This window comes from Aedes aegypti, chromosome 2 (genome assembly GCF_002204515.2).
Source record: "Aedes aegypti strain LVP_AGWG chromosome 2, AaegL5.0 Primary Assembly, whole genome shotgun sequence".
NCBI lineage: Eukaryota > Metazoa > Arthropoda > Insecta > Diptera > Culicidae > Aedes > Aedes aegypti.
Window position 1 is genome coordinate 346,325,654 of NC_035108.1, and position 13,982 is coordinate 346,339,635.

The following is a 13,982-nucleotide window of genomic DNA, read 5'->3' on the forward strand; positions in this document are numbered from 1 at the left end:
TTTTTGTGTACTGCGGAGATCTCACACCCCCTGTCACAATCCGGAGGAGACTTTGTGTTGTACATAACCTCAATTGGTCCAGGCGGCCCTCGAGGCGGTGACGGCAATAGACAAAAAAAAACAACATGAACTCGACACAAGCTTTCGGTGTGATTCGGAACAGCAGGGAATATATCCCTTTTTTAGGTGGAATGGTTGTTCTAGTGGGGTTCTCCATATTTATATCGGTGGCGACCCGGAGGAGATGGCATCCCTTTCCCGGGTTGCCAGTACCCACTTCAGTACGATGATGAAGAACAGACAGAACAAAGAACAGGGGGAATAAACGAAAGTGAAGAGGGTTTTTTTTCGGAACAACTTAGGGATGATCTGGAGTGGTCGGGGGTTCGGTGTAACATATCCACGGGCTGACGCTTTTGCGGGGATCGCTGACGTAGTAAGGGGTCTGGAAAACGTGTGAAGTCATTCAGAAGTAGATATGATAATAAAACTGCTATCAATTAAATATCATCCAGTTATCCGACTTTGATCCAGTTACAATTCAGAAAATTTATGAAAATATTGGGTCTAGTTTTGCAATTTCTATTAAATATTCTTTTAAGATGCCGTCAGAAACCATTTTGAACAGTTACACAATTCAATGTTTCAATAATTTCCTCGGAGTTCGTTACCTTAAATTCAATGAAGCAGAATATTTCTTCTGGACTCCAATATTTTACCATTACCAGGAATCTTTCAGAATGATTTTTCTTAATTTGGCCAGGTACTTTTCCTGTTTTTTTTTTGGAATAGTTCATTGGATTAGTCCGTATTTTTTTCTATTGGTACATCCAGAACATTCATGGAGTCGTCTTATGTTGTTCACAGATTCCTCAGATATTCCTCGGAATTGAGCCAAAATTTACTCTCTGAATCCGATTAGAATCCTCTGTCTGAATCGTTCCTGTTATTATTTTGAAATTAGTTCGGAAAATTAGTTTCTTGATCATTGCATAATATGTATATACAGTCGAAGCTCGTTATAGCGACATCGCAAGGGACCGTCGGTATACGGAGATGTCGCTATACAATCGTCGTTATAAAGAAGTTGCATGTCGTTATGGAGCATGGAGGAATAAAACGATTATAATATGTACTAAAATAGCTAAGCAAATGTCGTTATATTGAGTGACTATTGAATATAGCACTAATGTCGCAATAGAGAACGGTCAAAACAGAGAAATATCGCTATAAAAGTTGAAATTAGTATGGGAATTTGAAGGGACCATCGGAAATGTCGTTATAGAGAGATTTGTCGCAATGAAAGTTGTCGTTATAACGAGCTTCGACTGTATGTAGAATATGTAGATTACTCTGAAGTCTCTGAGTCTGAACCAGAACATTTCTATTGGATGTTAAAAAAAAACTTGGTTTATGATATTCACGCAGAAATCCTCAAACTTTTCTTCAGAATCCATACACAATGCTTCCTGTGTATTAGTTTTTAATATGTTTGAAATATTGGAAACTCTTTTTCTGCAACATACAAAATTCTTCCTTTGGCTTTCAGCATGTTTCCTCTAGTTTGCTCTTTTGTTTAAAAATTTATCCAAAATCATTCCTCTAGAGAAACCCAAAATCACTTCCTCTGGATTTTTCTTGACCATACACTTATTTCATTCATCTATAAGACTTCCTTCCGATTTGTCCAGAGCCATCTCTTTCGATTCGTGCAATGATCTCTCTCCATGCATGCGGATATATATAGAAAGCGTTGTGTTTGGATGGGCATCTAATTCTTCCGAAAGAGGTGCACTTTGCGAAAAAGGACCACGTGATTATTGAGCTGAAATCGAATTGAGGTTAACTTTACGTTTATGAGTCCTCTCGTGGCGTAGGGGTAACGCGCCCTAACTAGAGATCAGGGAATCGTGAGTTCGATTCTCACTGAGAAGACGTGTAACTTTTTCGCAAATCTTCACATCAATTTGTCCATCTAATCCAATTGCAAATTATATGTAATGTTTAGCTTTTCGGTAGGCATTAAAACGTGTTAATACGCTATAGACAAAAGTTCATGATTCATTTTTCCCACTAATCCATGAGTGCAGTCTCATCCTGAGTAGGTATTTTTTCAACAAATTTATCGATGATTGTTCCTTTAATGTTCGTTCCGATTCCATTTTTTGGATCCATTACGAATACTTTCTATGTATTCTTCCAGAATCCTTTATTTGGGTTCATCCCGAATCCTAGAACTAATACAGAAATCTCTCCCACTTCGCTTAGATAACTTGTATCAGTGTCATGCAGATTCCATCATCTGGATTTGTCCAGAATCCTTCCTCTGGTGTCATTCCTATGCCGTCTTCTTGATTTGTTGTGTATCCTTTCCATACATTCGGACAACATCCTGCATTAATGGTATTAAAATTCCATTTTCTGATGTTTGAATAGTATCCTACCTCTGGGTATAGCCAAAAATTCTTTATTTGAAAATAGTTAGAAATCTTTACTTGGGTTCGATCTTTCTTTGGTATCGTTCGAAGTTTTTCTCTTTGATTTGGATTCTTTCTTTTCATGGGTTTCGTTGAAAGTTCTTCATCGGAAATTCAAAAGTGCTTAAATGTTGCACCTTCCCAAATGTAAGTCCTTCAGATACAACATCTTATCTAATGCGGTTTTCACATGGATGGCCGCTAATCGTGTTTTCAAGTTACTTTAAATATTCATCGTTGAAAAAATAGGAAATAAGAATTCATTCCAAAAAGAGAACAAGATTTAGTTGTAGATGCCCCAAGTCGAGATTGATTTCTTTTAATTTTACCAAAACCTCATGCCAATAAATTACAACTTAACTGAATACACTTGCCTAAGATGTCGTTTTATTCTCTTACAGATTCATTCATCTAGATCTGCACAGAGAGGCGCACTGGTAAATAGTAGCTTTTTTCAAAATATGTTTTACTAATCATTCACATGATAATGTTTTGAATTTCATACGTTTTGTGATGTAGGAAAGCCTTTCAATGATGAGCTATATATAACTCTCAAACTTGCTTTCGGGATTCAGAATCTTACCAGTTCAAGTTGTATTTGAGTCGATATTTAGCATTTCTGGTTTTATTGATGATTTTTAATCAAAAATTGGTCTTCAAATCCGCAATAAAACCGAAATTATTATATGGTGTTTTATGTATTTTGGGCAGAGCGTTACGCGTATATAATTTGGCCACGTAACGGTCTGTCCGACATGCGTTACATTTGTGTTACAACCAATGTGTTTCATTAGTGGAACAAATCGGCTTCCAGATTTTGTAAAAATAGATTCGCCAGAATGAGAAAAAAGCCGTCGTCCGAAGCGGTACAATTTCAAATTATACAAAAAAAGCGTAAAAATTATTTCTATTTTACAGGCAATTGATGATTTTGATCTATATATTTTGCAAAGCTTGCAAAACCTTTGTAAATCACAGGATGTAAACTCTTGAAAATTTGGAAGAACTTTTGCGATTACAAAAGTTTTATCTAGATTTCGATAGACATTTGCACGTATTGTCTGGATAAGAAAAATAAAAATAGAAAACACTCCATATAAGAGCATTTTATTGTCAACTTTCAGACAATCTGATCGAGGAAAACCCCAATACCAAAGTGACGCATGGAGGTCTCAAATAAGTCCGTTTTTATATTCGTCTTCAAGTCTCATTCGAAAGCATTGGTGTGAAATCACACCTGATTTGCTGATTCGTTATAAATCTTTTCGCAAGGATCCCTTTCTCTACATCTTTTAGCAGGGTGGTGGATCCATTGGTCTTTTATGTCCAATACTAGTGGTAGAGCAGTTTAGAGCTTGTTATAGGCATTGTTTTATATTATTGGATGTATTGTTTAACATGGCCCTTATCAGAATAAAATGAATGTGTAATGTTTATCCAAGTTCAATTAGAAACAAAGAATCTGGATTTGATTAGTCAAACTGTAGTGTAACCGTAACTTAACTTCATGCAATGCGTCCACAACGCAGATCATAGCTAGGCTTGGTCGCTCATAACCGATTGTAATCCACGGGGAAGAACAATGCAATAGTTGCTTACATCTACTAGACGGCTTATGGCGGTTACCTCAATCAGCAGCTGCGACTCTGTTTTTTTTTCTTTTCAAATGAGTCAAATGAGGGGGCCCAGATAGCCGTTGCGGTAAACGCGCAGCTATTCAGCATGACCATGCTGAGGGTCGTGGGTTCGAATCCCGCTGGTCAAGGATCTTTTCGTAAAGGAAATTTTCTCGATTTCCAGGGCATAGAGTATCTTCGTACCTGCCACACGATATTCACAAGCAAAAATGGTCAATCGGCAAAGAAAGCTCTCAGATAATAACTGTGGAAGTGCTCATAAGAACACTAATCTGAGAAGCAGGCTTTGTCCCAGTTGGGACCTAACGCCAGAAAGAAGAAGAATTCAAAATAAGGAGTGTATCGAAAAGTAGTCGCAAACATTCAAAACAGTCTCAAAAATATTGGGCTGAACCTACAAACAAATTTTTGATAAGAAATGCTCTACAATGTATTTAAAAATAATGATGCGGTGATATTTTTTTCAATGAAGTGGCATTTTGTATGATAATTTTGCAAATTACTAACATATGTCGATGAAAATCTTGCACACCTTTGAAAAAAATCATATGTTAATAAATGTGTCAAATTTTAAGAAAAAATGTTTTTTTTATGCCAATTTATTCTGTGCCAAAATTCTCATGACATAGTGTAAAAAATATTTTGAAAAATACATTAACAAGCATTTGAGAGCAAATACAAAAATTGAAAAAAGTCGATTTTTAAGGACCTCGTTTTTTGATTTTTTCTTTTTTCACGTGTATGGTAATATCGAACGATTGTAACGAATAAAAAATTGTTTTTTGATTAGAAAAGTTTCTTTGCATATTTATGAAGTAACGTAAGCAAAAAATTGTACTCTATATAATTACTGCTGTATATGACAGAGCTTCAAAAGTTGATTATACAAAGGTGACTTTCTAAAATCGACCTTATTGCAATAATTGAGCTTTCTTAGAGTAATAATTTATTTTTTTGAAATCCGTCTTACGTGCTGTGTGAAGTAAACATATTTTCCGATAGAATAAGCTTTTCATCCTATTTTGTTTGATATACATTTTATCCAATACAAATCATCGAATCTTCAGAAGACACTTCAAAAATGTAATTTTGTACAAGATTATAAACCTTGTTGTACATATATGAGGACTGCATGTTATTCAATATTTTTTTAGTTGCTTCATTATTTGATGACATGATGAAGATTTGCGTGAAAAAAGCTTTTAAAAATATGAACTATGCTCTGAGATATACCGTTTTGAATGTTTGCGACTACTTTTCGATACACTCCTTATCAAAACTGTCTCTATAAATCCACACATCTATCGACAAATATTGTATCTGAGGCTTCGATTACCGAAGTATATTGTATATGAGGTTTTGACTCTACCTATTTTTCAAGAGAAAATAAACGAACACCGTCTTCAACAATTCAACTTCAGAGACTGTAACATTACAGAACGCACAATTAGCACGAATAGTTTCAAAGGCTGAATGAAACCAAACCGTGACACCTTAAGTTATCGATCCACCGCCAGATGACTGAAAAGCATTGTCGATGACACGAACCTTCTAGCTTTTCAGTATCTTGAGAAACTGGAGATTTGAGAAATTGTGTAATTATCGTCACCTAGCACATAAACACAAGTGCTTATCAAAATTTTTACCGATAGACGAGACTTCATCCGATATACAACTTTACCGAAGACACCAACATACAAGCTGGTCACAAGATATTGAAAATCTTTTGTTACCAGTGCCACCTAGTGAGTAAATTTCCAACCTGATTTTTCATCGCCAGATAGCCCTACATCTGCCGGATAGCTTTGCCAAATACACTAACTTATTAGCTGATAAGGATCTTGAGATGCAGAAGATTGAAGAAAATTTGGTACTAGCGCTAGCTACCGGATAAATTCTTAATTAGATGTTCGTGAGATAGCCATTCATCTGCTGAACTGCTACCAAGCATCTAGCTGATCAGGATCTTAAGAAACGTATGATTGAATATAATTTGTTACTGGCGTCATCTAGCGATTGAATTCACAATTAGATTTTTCATTGTCCAATAGCCTTTGATCTACTGAACAACTTTGTCGAATAAACCATCCTTCTAGGTCCTCGGAACCTTGAGATATCCGTTGAATAGATGTTAAGGCCAATTTTGGACCCCTCTTGCCCGCGCTTTTTACGTTATTTAGAAGAAAGAAGAGGGATCAGGGGGATGTCTTATCCAAGGATGATTATATTACTAACCCATTTACTTTCTAAATTTATTTAAAATTAATCAATCTGCTGGATTGCCGTCGATCTGCTAAACATCTTTGCTGAAGTCACCAACCTTCTAGCCTAAAAGATTCTTGAGATATAGAAGAATGAAGAAAATTTGTGCCTTCCGGATGTATTTCCAATCACATTTTCTACCACAAGATAGCCCTTGATCAGCTGAACAATTTTGCCGAAGACATCAACCTTCTAGCTTGATAACGCCTTGGGATACAGACGATTAAAGAAAATTTGATACAAGCGCCACCCAGCGAATGAATTTTCAATCAGACTCTTCACCGCCAGATAGCCCTTCATCTGCTGAACAGCTTTGTCGAAGACACCAACCTTCTAGCTCATCGGGACCTTGAGATATCCGGTGAACTGATGGTAATGAACAATTTTCGACCCCTCGGGTCCACGCTTTTTCTGTTACCCAGAAAAGGGGAAAAGGTCAGGGGGATGACTGACTGTCTCAAGGGTTGTAGTACCAACTTAGCGCATTTACTTCCAAATTCGAGGGTTAACCTATATGAATTCATTCGGAACCCGCTCCTAGTTCTATTATAGGTCAGGAAACATGAGCTCTGACAGAATTTGTGACATATTTTGTCTTATTAGGTAAGTTATTATGATCTTCAATAGAATCTTTAGGACTATAGATTCTATCGTATAACTCAGCGGATTTTGGCTAAAAATAAATAAATAAATTCTAAGATCAAACTCAAGTGAAATTAAATTTAAGAAACTTCAGAAACTCCTCTCAGAATCTTCAAAATATTCTCTTAGAAACTTCAAAACCTTTTCTCAGAAGCTTCAAAAGCTTCGCTCAGAAGCTTCAGACGCTCCTCTCAGAATCTTCAAAATCTTCTCTCAAAAGCTTCAAAAGCTTTTCTCAGAAGCTTCAAAAACTTTTCTCAGAAGCTTCAAAAGCTTCTTTCAGAACTTGACAATTTAACTGTACAAGAAATTTAAAGGTTTGGATAAGATTTTAAACTAATTAAAGACGCGGACAAGCATGCTCCAATGGCACAGTCAAGAAACATTCCATACGAGAAATTTCAATGGCCGAAGTAGGAATTGAACCCACACCCCATGATACGATATGTGTAAATACCTGACGAATCTAGACGCGGCCACGAAGCCCACAAACATGCAGATTGATAATCGATTGACATAGAGACGAATGCCATTTCTGGATGAAGTCTCTCTAAACACAAAAATAATCGATTGAATTGCCCCACGGTATCCATATGAGTAATTCATTCCCAAAATTTCCACACAATCACCTCACTACACCACCGTCGCAACCGTATAATTTACGACCGGAGTTTTTATTGAGACATTCCGGATAATTAGTATGAGGGTGGTACCCTCTTCAAAAACGCTCGTTCCCAAGTGTCACCCTCGGCAGCAGATCGGATTGTTCGCCTCTGCCCCTAGGTGTGGGAGACGAACATATAAATTAATGTAATTTATACCGGTTCTACGCGCGTTCAACTTCACTACACGGTTACTGCACCCCGTTTTCGTCCCTATCCTTCCATCGAAACAATGTTCTAATTGAAACGCTCGACTGAATTTGGGACAAAACCAGTTTTCCTCCCCCCGGGGCTGACGGTCAAACGGTCAGCAGTGTTCTGGTTCTGGTCCGACCAGAAAATCAATCAAACCAAAGTCGGCCGTCTGCTACTGCTGCTGCTGCACTGACTGGCGCTCCATCTCATCTAGCCGGTGGACACTCTCGATAACAGATAGTTTTCAGTCACATTTTAACACGTCTCTGGCTGTGCATATCTTCCCTGGACCCCCTCCCGCCTCCGTATCTTGAATCAGTGTGCTCCGGTTAACCGGTCACGGTCCACTGGGTTTCAACAGCATCGTCCCAGTAGCATCCTTTCGTTGGTCGTAAACCGCAAAGATCCGCTTGTCCTCTCCGGTGCAGTCAGTCCGAGAGATATCTACCCATACGAAAAATGACTCTGGAAAAAGATCAATTTGTCAAGATCCTCTCGTTGGTCCGCGTCTCTCGGCTGCCGCCCCAACTCGCCAACTCGGTAGTTAAGTTTTGCACGAAATTTTCACTGTGTGACCATCCCCGCCATCAACAGCGTATTTTATGCTTCGTACCTAATTTATCAAACTAACACCTCGCGCCGAGCTCTGTTCGCAAACACATCTTCACCCGGCGACTGACACGGTTTTAGGGCAAACGAGACAGCGATATATGTACCTACCTAGAGACGACCACCGAGACGAGAGCCATTTTTATGCTAAACACGCTCCTCTCTATGTACACAACATACAAACACCCCCTTGGCGTCGGTGGGTGGTTGGCGTCCTCGACGTTCAAAGCACCACTGAGCAAGTGTTGGTTCGAAGACATGCGCTTCAACGATGTTCTAATCTTCGCACACCAACACCTCTTCGGGGGGGTCACCATGGTAACGATCCGACACCAACACTAGTTTAGAACAACCACCATCCTGGTCCCGAGTCCCGGGGAAAGGATTACCCTGACTAACAAACTCCGGAACAACGACGCAGACGACAAATCGATTCTTCCTCGCCTTTCGTTAGAGCTTTTCACAGCTCATCTCCATCGTTGTCGTCCTTCGTTCTTCGTCGTGTTTCCCGTCCCCCCAACAGTACAGCACCTAATCTGGCAGAAGACATTGTCAGCATATAGAACGGTTCATTTTCAACATCTTTAATTACCAGCCCCATCAGGCGGAGCCTTTTGCCGTCGTCGTCATCCTTGTCTTGTTGGTCCTTGGACTGTATTTAGAATTCTGGGGAAGCTCCGTAAGGTCGGTTCCGTACCGAGCCACGTCAGCCGGTGGTTGGTTGCTGCCAGGCCAACAGCTAATTTGTGACTATTTACAATCTATAGAGATAGGCTGAGGGAGATTTTTGGGGCACAGCCTATTTCCGACTCCCCCCTGATTAGGATCGAATCTGTTTCCGTGGCAATTCGCGTGAGGGAGCCACGGAACATATTATTTCTGGATTAAATTATCCGCAAATGTTAGACAGCTTAGCCTCAGGTTTGCTCTCGTCTGCCACCTCTCAAGGCACATGTGAAGCTGCAGATACCAGCTAACTAGACGTGGTGATGCCGACGGATTATCGGTTTGAATTTTAATTACCACATTATAGGCAGGCTGACTGGCTGGCAGGCGCGTTGTTCGATTTGCATAAATTAGTGACACATATGTGTTGAAATTAGCGCGATCGGTTTTATGGCCGGGGTCAACGGATGTCGCTAATGGGTGTCGTCATCGACGACGTTGACAAGGTGGGGGGCGCTGACAAAGAGGTGATTGTTTCATAAAACATGGTTCTGAACGATGAAGGATGTGTATCTTAGGCAATGCTGTTTCACTTGTAATGGAAACGATGTTTTACATAAAGATTCTTCGTAATAAACTTTTCACCGGTTCGAGAGCTAATTTCAATTTATCCTTACTTACTTAATGAGCTTCAGCCATAGTGATTCCAAAATTCCGGAACTATTCTTTCAGTCTCGTATTAAGCTTCCATGATTGATTCAAAACTGCATAAAATCGATCGTTTGTTCTCAATGTCAATGAGTCAAGTATCCACACGCAACCCGACGGTGATCCTACTTCTCCTAGCCGACTTCAACAATGTCCAAGGGACCAGCCTCGGCCAAGCGGATCCTTTGCAGTTGACTCTTGGTAGGCACGCCATAGGTGCTGCAATTCTAGCATAATGTGAGTGACAACCGTAGTTACTGCATTCCCGCACTCGGCATCCGCACACATTCTCTGGATTATATTGTCCGGCGCATGTAGCGAACATGCGATCTCTCACCACAATGAAACACGGGCAGTTGAACACGACATGCTCCGCTGTTTCCTCCACACCAGCACAATCGGGGCACGCAGGAGATTTTAAGTGCCCGAACCTATGTCAGGGATGTAGTTCACAACCACATGATTTCTTTGATACCAATCTGACACATTTGGAATTGGCCGATGGGTCCACCTACCTTTAGTGGAGTTATCCCATTCCTGCTGCCAACCTCTGAGCGTTGCCTCTTTAAACGCGTTGCGGACTCCTCTGGTTCCTCTTTCGTTAAAGCATCGAACATCTTCCATCTTGATGATGAGCCCGATGAGCGTCATCCCGGCTATGATGCACACGGCCTCTTTAGAAGCCGTTCGGTATACACTTGCTACTCATTAGCACATGATCCTATACGTGCTATCCAACCGTTTTAGGTTTCTGCCCGTTCTAAGCAATTTTGACCAGATTGGTCCTCTATTCCTCAGTATGGATAGCGCCATGCTTGCCAGGAGCTTACGTTTGCTGGCAATTACAGCAGAGCTGTTAGAAATCATCCTCAAAAGCGTCGCTATAGCCGTAGATGCTCTTTTACAAGCATATTCAACGTGGCTAGCGAAGCTGAGCTTGTCATCGATCATTACTTCAAGATGCTTAAGGGATCGCTTGGAATCTATGGTGCAGTCGCCTACAGAGAGATAAGTGTCCTTTGCTCGGACTTACGTTTGTTGACCACCACCACCTCAATCTTGTGATAGGCCAGTCTTTATATCCTAGACCTTATCCATTCCTCAACTATGGAGAAAGAGTGCGCTGCTGTCAACTGTACTTCCTCCATCGATTCGCCATAGACCACTAAGGTGATGTCGTCGAAGAAGCCAACAATTTTAACCCCAGTCAGAAGGGGCAGGCTCAATACGTCATCGTACATCATATTACATAACATCGGGCACAGGATTGAACCTTGAGCTACTCCCGCAGAAATTCGAACGCTTTTCTGCCCCTCTTCCCATCAAATTAGCTTTCTAGAAGCTTACACAACTGCACCGGTACTTTGAGGCGTTAAAGTGCCTGTACTATGGCTTCCCAGCTTACGCATTCTCCACAACCAAAGTGACAACCGCGCTTAAACGGATGCCACTTCTTTGATACTTGATTGCTACCTCAGCTGTCTGATCGACTGGATAGCGTTCTGATAGCTGTCTGATCGACTGGACAGGGTCCAGAGTAGATTTACCTCTTCTTAATCCAAACTGGTTGTTGGACAGGCCGTCCCCGCACCATCCGTATAGGGTTCAAGCTTGTTGAGGATCAACCTCTCCAACGAGTTTCCCATCGCAGCTAGTAGACAGATATGTCTATACGCCGACGAGTCACCTGGTGGTTTCCTCGCCTTTGGTAGTAGCACCAATTTCTGTCGCTTCCATACATCCGGGAAGATTCTTTGATCTATGCAACGTTGCATCGCGCTTCTGAACATGTCCGGATCCGCATTGACTGCCGCTTATAGGGCAACATTCGGGATACCATCGGGTGCCTTATTTGACGCAAATGATTTCACGACCTCTGTCATCTATTCGCCACTGCTTCTCCTTCATTTGCCGCATACGACGCTGGGGGCCTTTGGGCTTGTAGGGTGATGCGGTAATAAACCATCGATCGCAGCAGCTTGGACGACTTCTCTTGAGGAGCCATGCCACCTTTGATCTTAGCCATTACCACTCTGTAGGCGTCACCCCACGGACTCGAGTTGGCACATAGGCATAGACTATCAAAGTATGCTTGTTTTCGACTCTTGATTTCCCTTTTGGGAGCTTACTTTGCGTCTTTGAATGCTGCTCCGCGTTCTTCTAGCTCGAAGGCATAATTATAATCTACGACTAGCTGCATAGTACTCTGAAACATCACTTATCGCTTAGACCGACTGGTTGGATAGTATTTGAGCAATCATGATGGATAGCTCAACTGCATCAACTTCGCAGCATAGTGCACAATCTATAGTCATTCCAGTTTCGATACAGCAACTGTCAATAAGCAGTGTTTCGTAGTACTTTAGCCGAACGGAAGCGTCTGCAAAACCAAATTCTCCATTTCTCTGGTCATATACCTGAAGTTGAATATGCACTTACCGTGAACGTATGCATACCGAGATGACTTTCAAGTACTCTTCAGCGGATTCATCGGGTGATCTATCGAATCTCTAGGCAAACTCCTTTGAGAGCATACAATGTAACGTTTGGCTAGGATCTCCAAGAGAAATGTAGATAGCGATTCTCACCATCTTGCAAGTTGTCCGAGATAGGACGTCATGATCAGAACCCTATTCACGAATTACCTCTAAATGGCTTGGGTGGGTGTGGTTACCAACAGGTTTTGTAGAAGGCAGTGACCCTGCAAACGGCAAATGTAGAAAGAGGAACGAACGTACCCAAAGGGGCGGCTGGAGCCTCGAGAAGGAGACTGGGCTCTTAAGTTGCAACTGTGGTCGTAAACAGTTCAAGAATCCTTGTGCTTATAAGTTTTCCCTAAAAAGTTATCGAGTGAGCTGTTGGGACGGTGCAACTGACTACAGTGTCCCGATCACCACCCCTAGTGGCTGGTTGAACGCCAAGAATTGGTTAGAGTATACTGGTCTCACTCTGCACGGTTTTAAATCGTCACGGCTAACCTAAAAAGAGGAAAGCCGGTGTTCGTCGCGGCCGCAGCCATTGGACACATGCCTCGTCTTCCACTTCTGCCGCTCGCCTCCAATACACCGCCGCCATTGCTGAGAATCCTTTACCCCCGTCAAGCCACCCGCCATTGTCCACTCGCCACCATGCCATCAGCCCGAAGTCTAGTTCACGCAATGTACTTCCAACTATCTATCTAGAGCATCCTAGATCCGTGAGTAATAAAGTGCCTGAATTTACTTCAACTACCACTAGCAAGTTACGAAAACCTCCCCATAACCTCCAACGGCTCTGGGACTCGATACCTAAAAGAGGCTTTGTGTGCCAGCCCTGTAAGTTGCCGTTGGTTTTAGAACAGCAACCTGGGGCGAACAGCAACCCCTTCTGGGTACGTTGAGCAGATCCTCGAGGGCTAAGAGGCCGTACCAGAAACGGTAACACCATCCAGAACAGCTGGAGACTTGTCTGTCTTCTGTCATGGAAGATCTAGAAGTATCAAAGGTGTCTTTTGTCAACCGTTGTTCTTCGCAATTGCTGACATCGGAATTGTGAAAGCTAGCTGTGATGACTGTGATTTCGTCTTTTCTCGGTTTACTAGTTGCATAGACGGACAGATTGCTTTACGTTCAGAAAACCATGGTGAATGGCTGAGCCAAACCATCACGGCGCGGCGCTTTGGACTCGTATGAGGGTCAGGGGAATGCTGGCGAACGTCGGCGTCCACAGCTGATCCTTATGGACTTTGCGCGGCTTTTGCAAGACAAAGAGTTAAACACGAACTCTTGACCTACGTGCCGAGAAAGTATCAGTTCGGCTTTGTTCCGCCTTTTTTTTCGTTGTAGCCTCCATTACACCATGAACCTTGCGTTTCTTGTACGGCTTGTACGCCAGGTTCTTCGTCATGATGCTGCGAGCAGTCCCGATCGAAATTTCCAGGTCAGCAGCGGTCTTTCGGATCAAGCGGTTCATTTTTCGGCGAACCCGCTCCCTCCCACCTTGATGGCTACTGGCGTCCTCGCCGAACGCGGCTGCCCGGATCTCACAAGGTCCTTGGCCGAGCCCGTCTCTCGGTCCCGATGGATGGTGGTATAAATGAAATTCCGCTTCATTCCTTAGGATTTCAACCTCCGGAATATGTCACT

At 41.8% G+C, this 13,982-nt stretch overlaps 1 protein-coding gene across 8 annotated transcripts in view; it reads left to right on the plus strand.

Annotated features, from left to right (window-relative positions):
* Positions 1–13,982, plus strand: part of LOC5564419 (T-box protein H15) — a 255,676-nt gene that overhangs the window by 156,896 nt on the left and 84,798 nt on the right. For 5 of the 8 annotated variants that reach the window (XM_021846185.1, XM_021846186.1, XM_021846187.1 and 2 more), the window contains exon 5: positions 2,879–2,914. The exons of the other annotated variants lie outside the window; for them this stretch is intronic. In XM_021846185.1, coding sequence (XP_021701877.1) covers positions 2,879–2,914 — 36 coding nt within the window. The remainder of the gene's footprint in view (positions 1–2,878; positions 2,915–13,982) is intronic. 8 annotated transcript variants of the gene reach the window in all.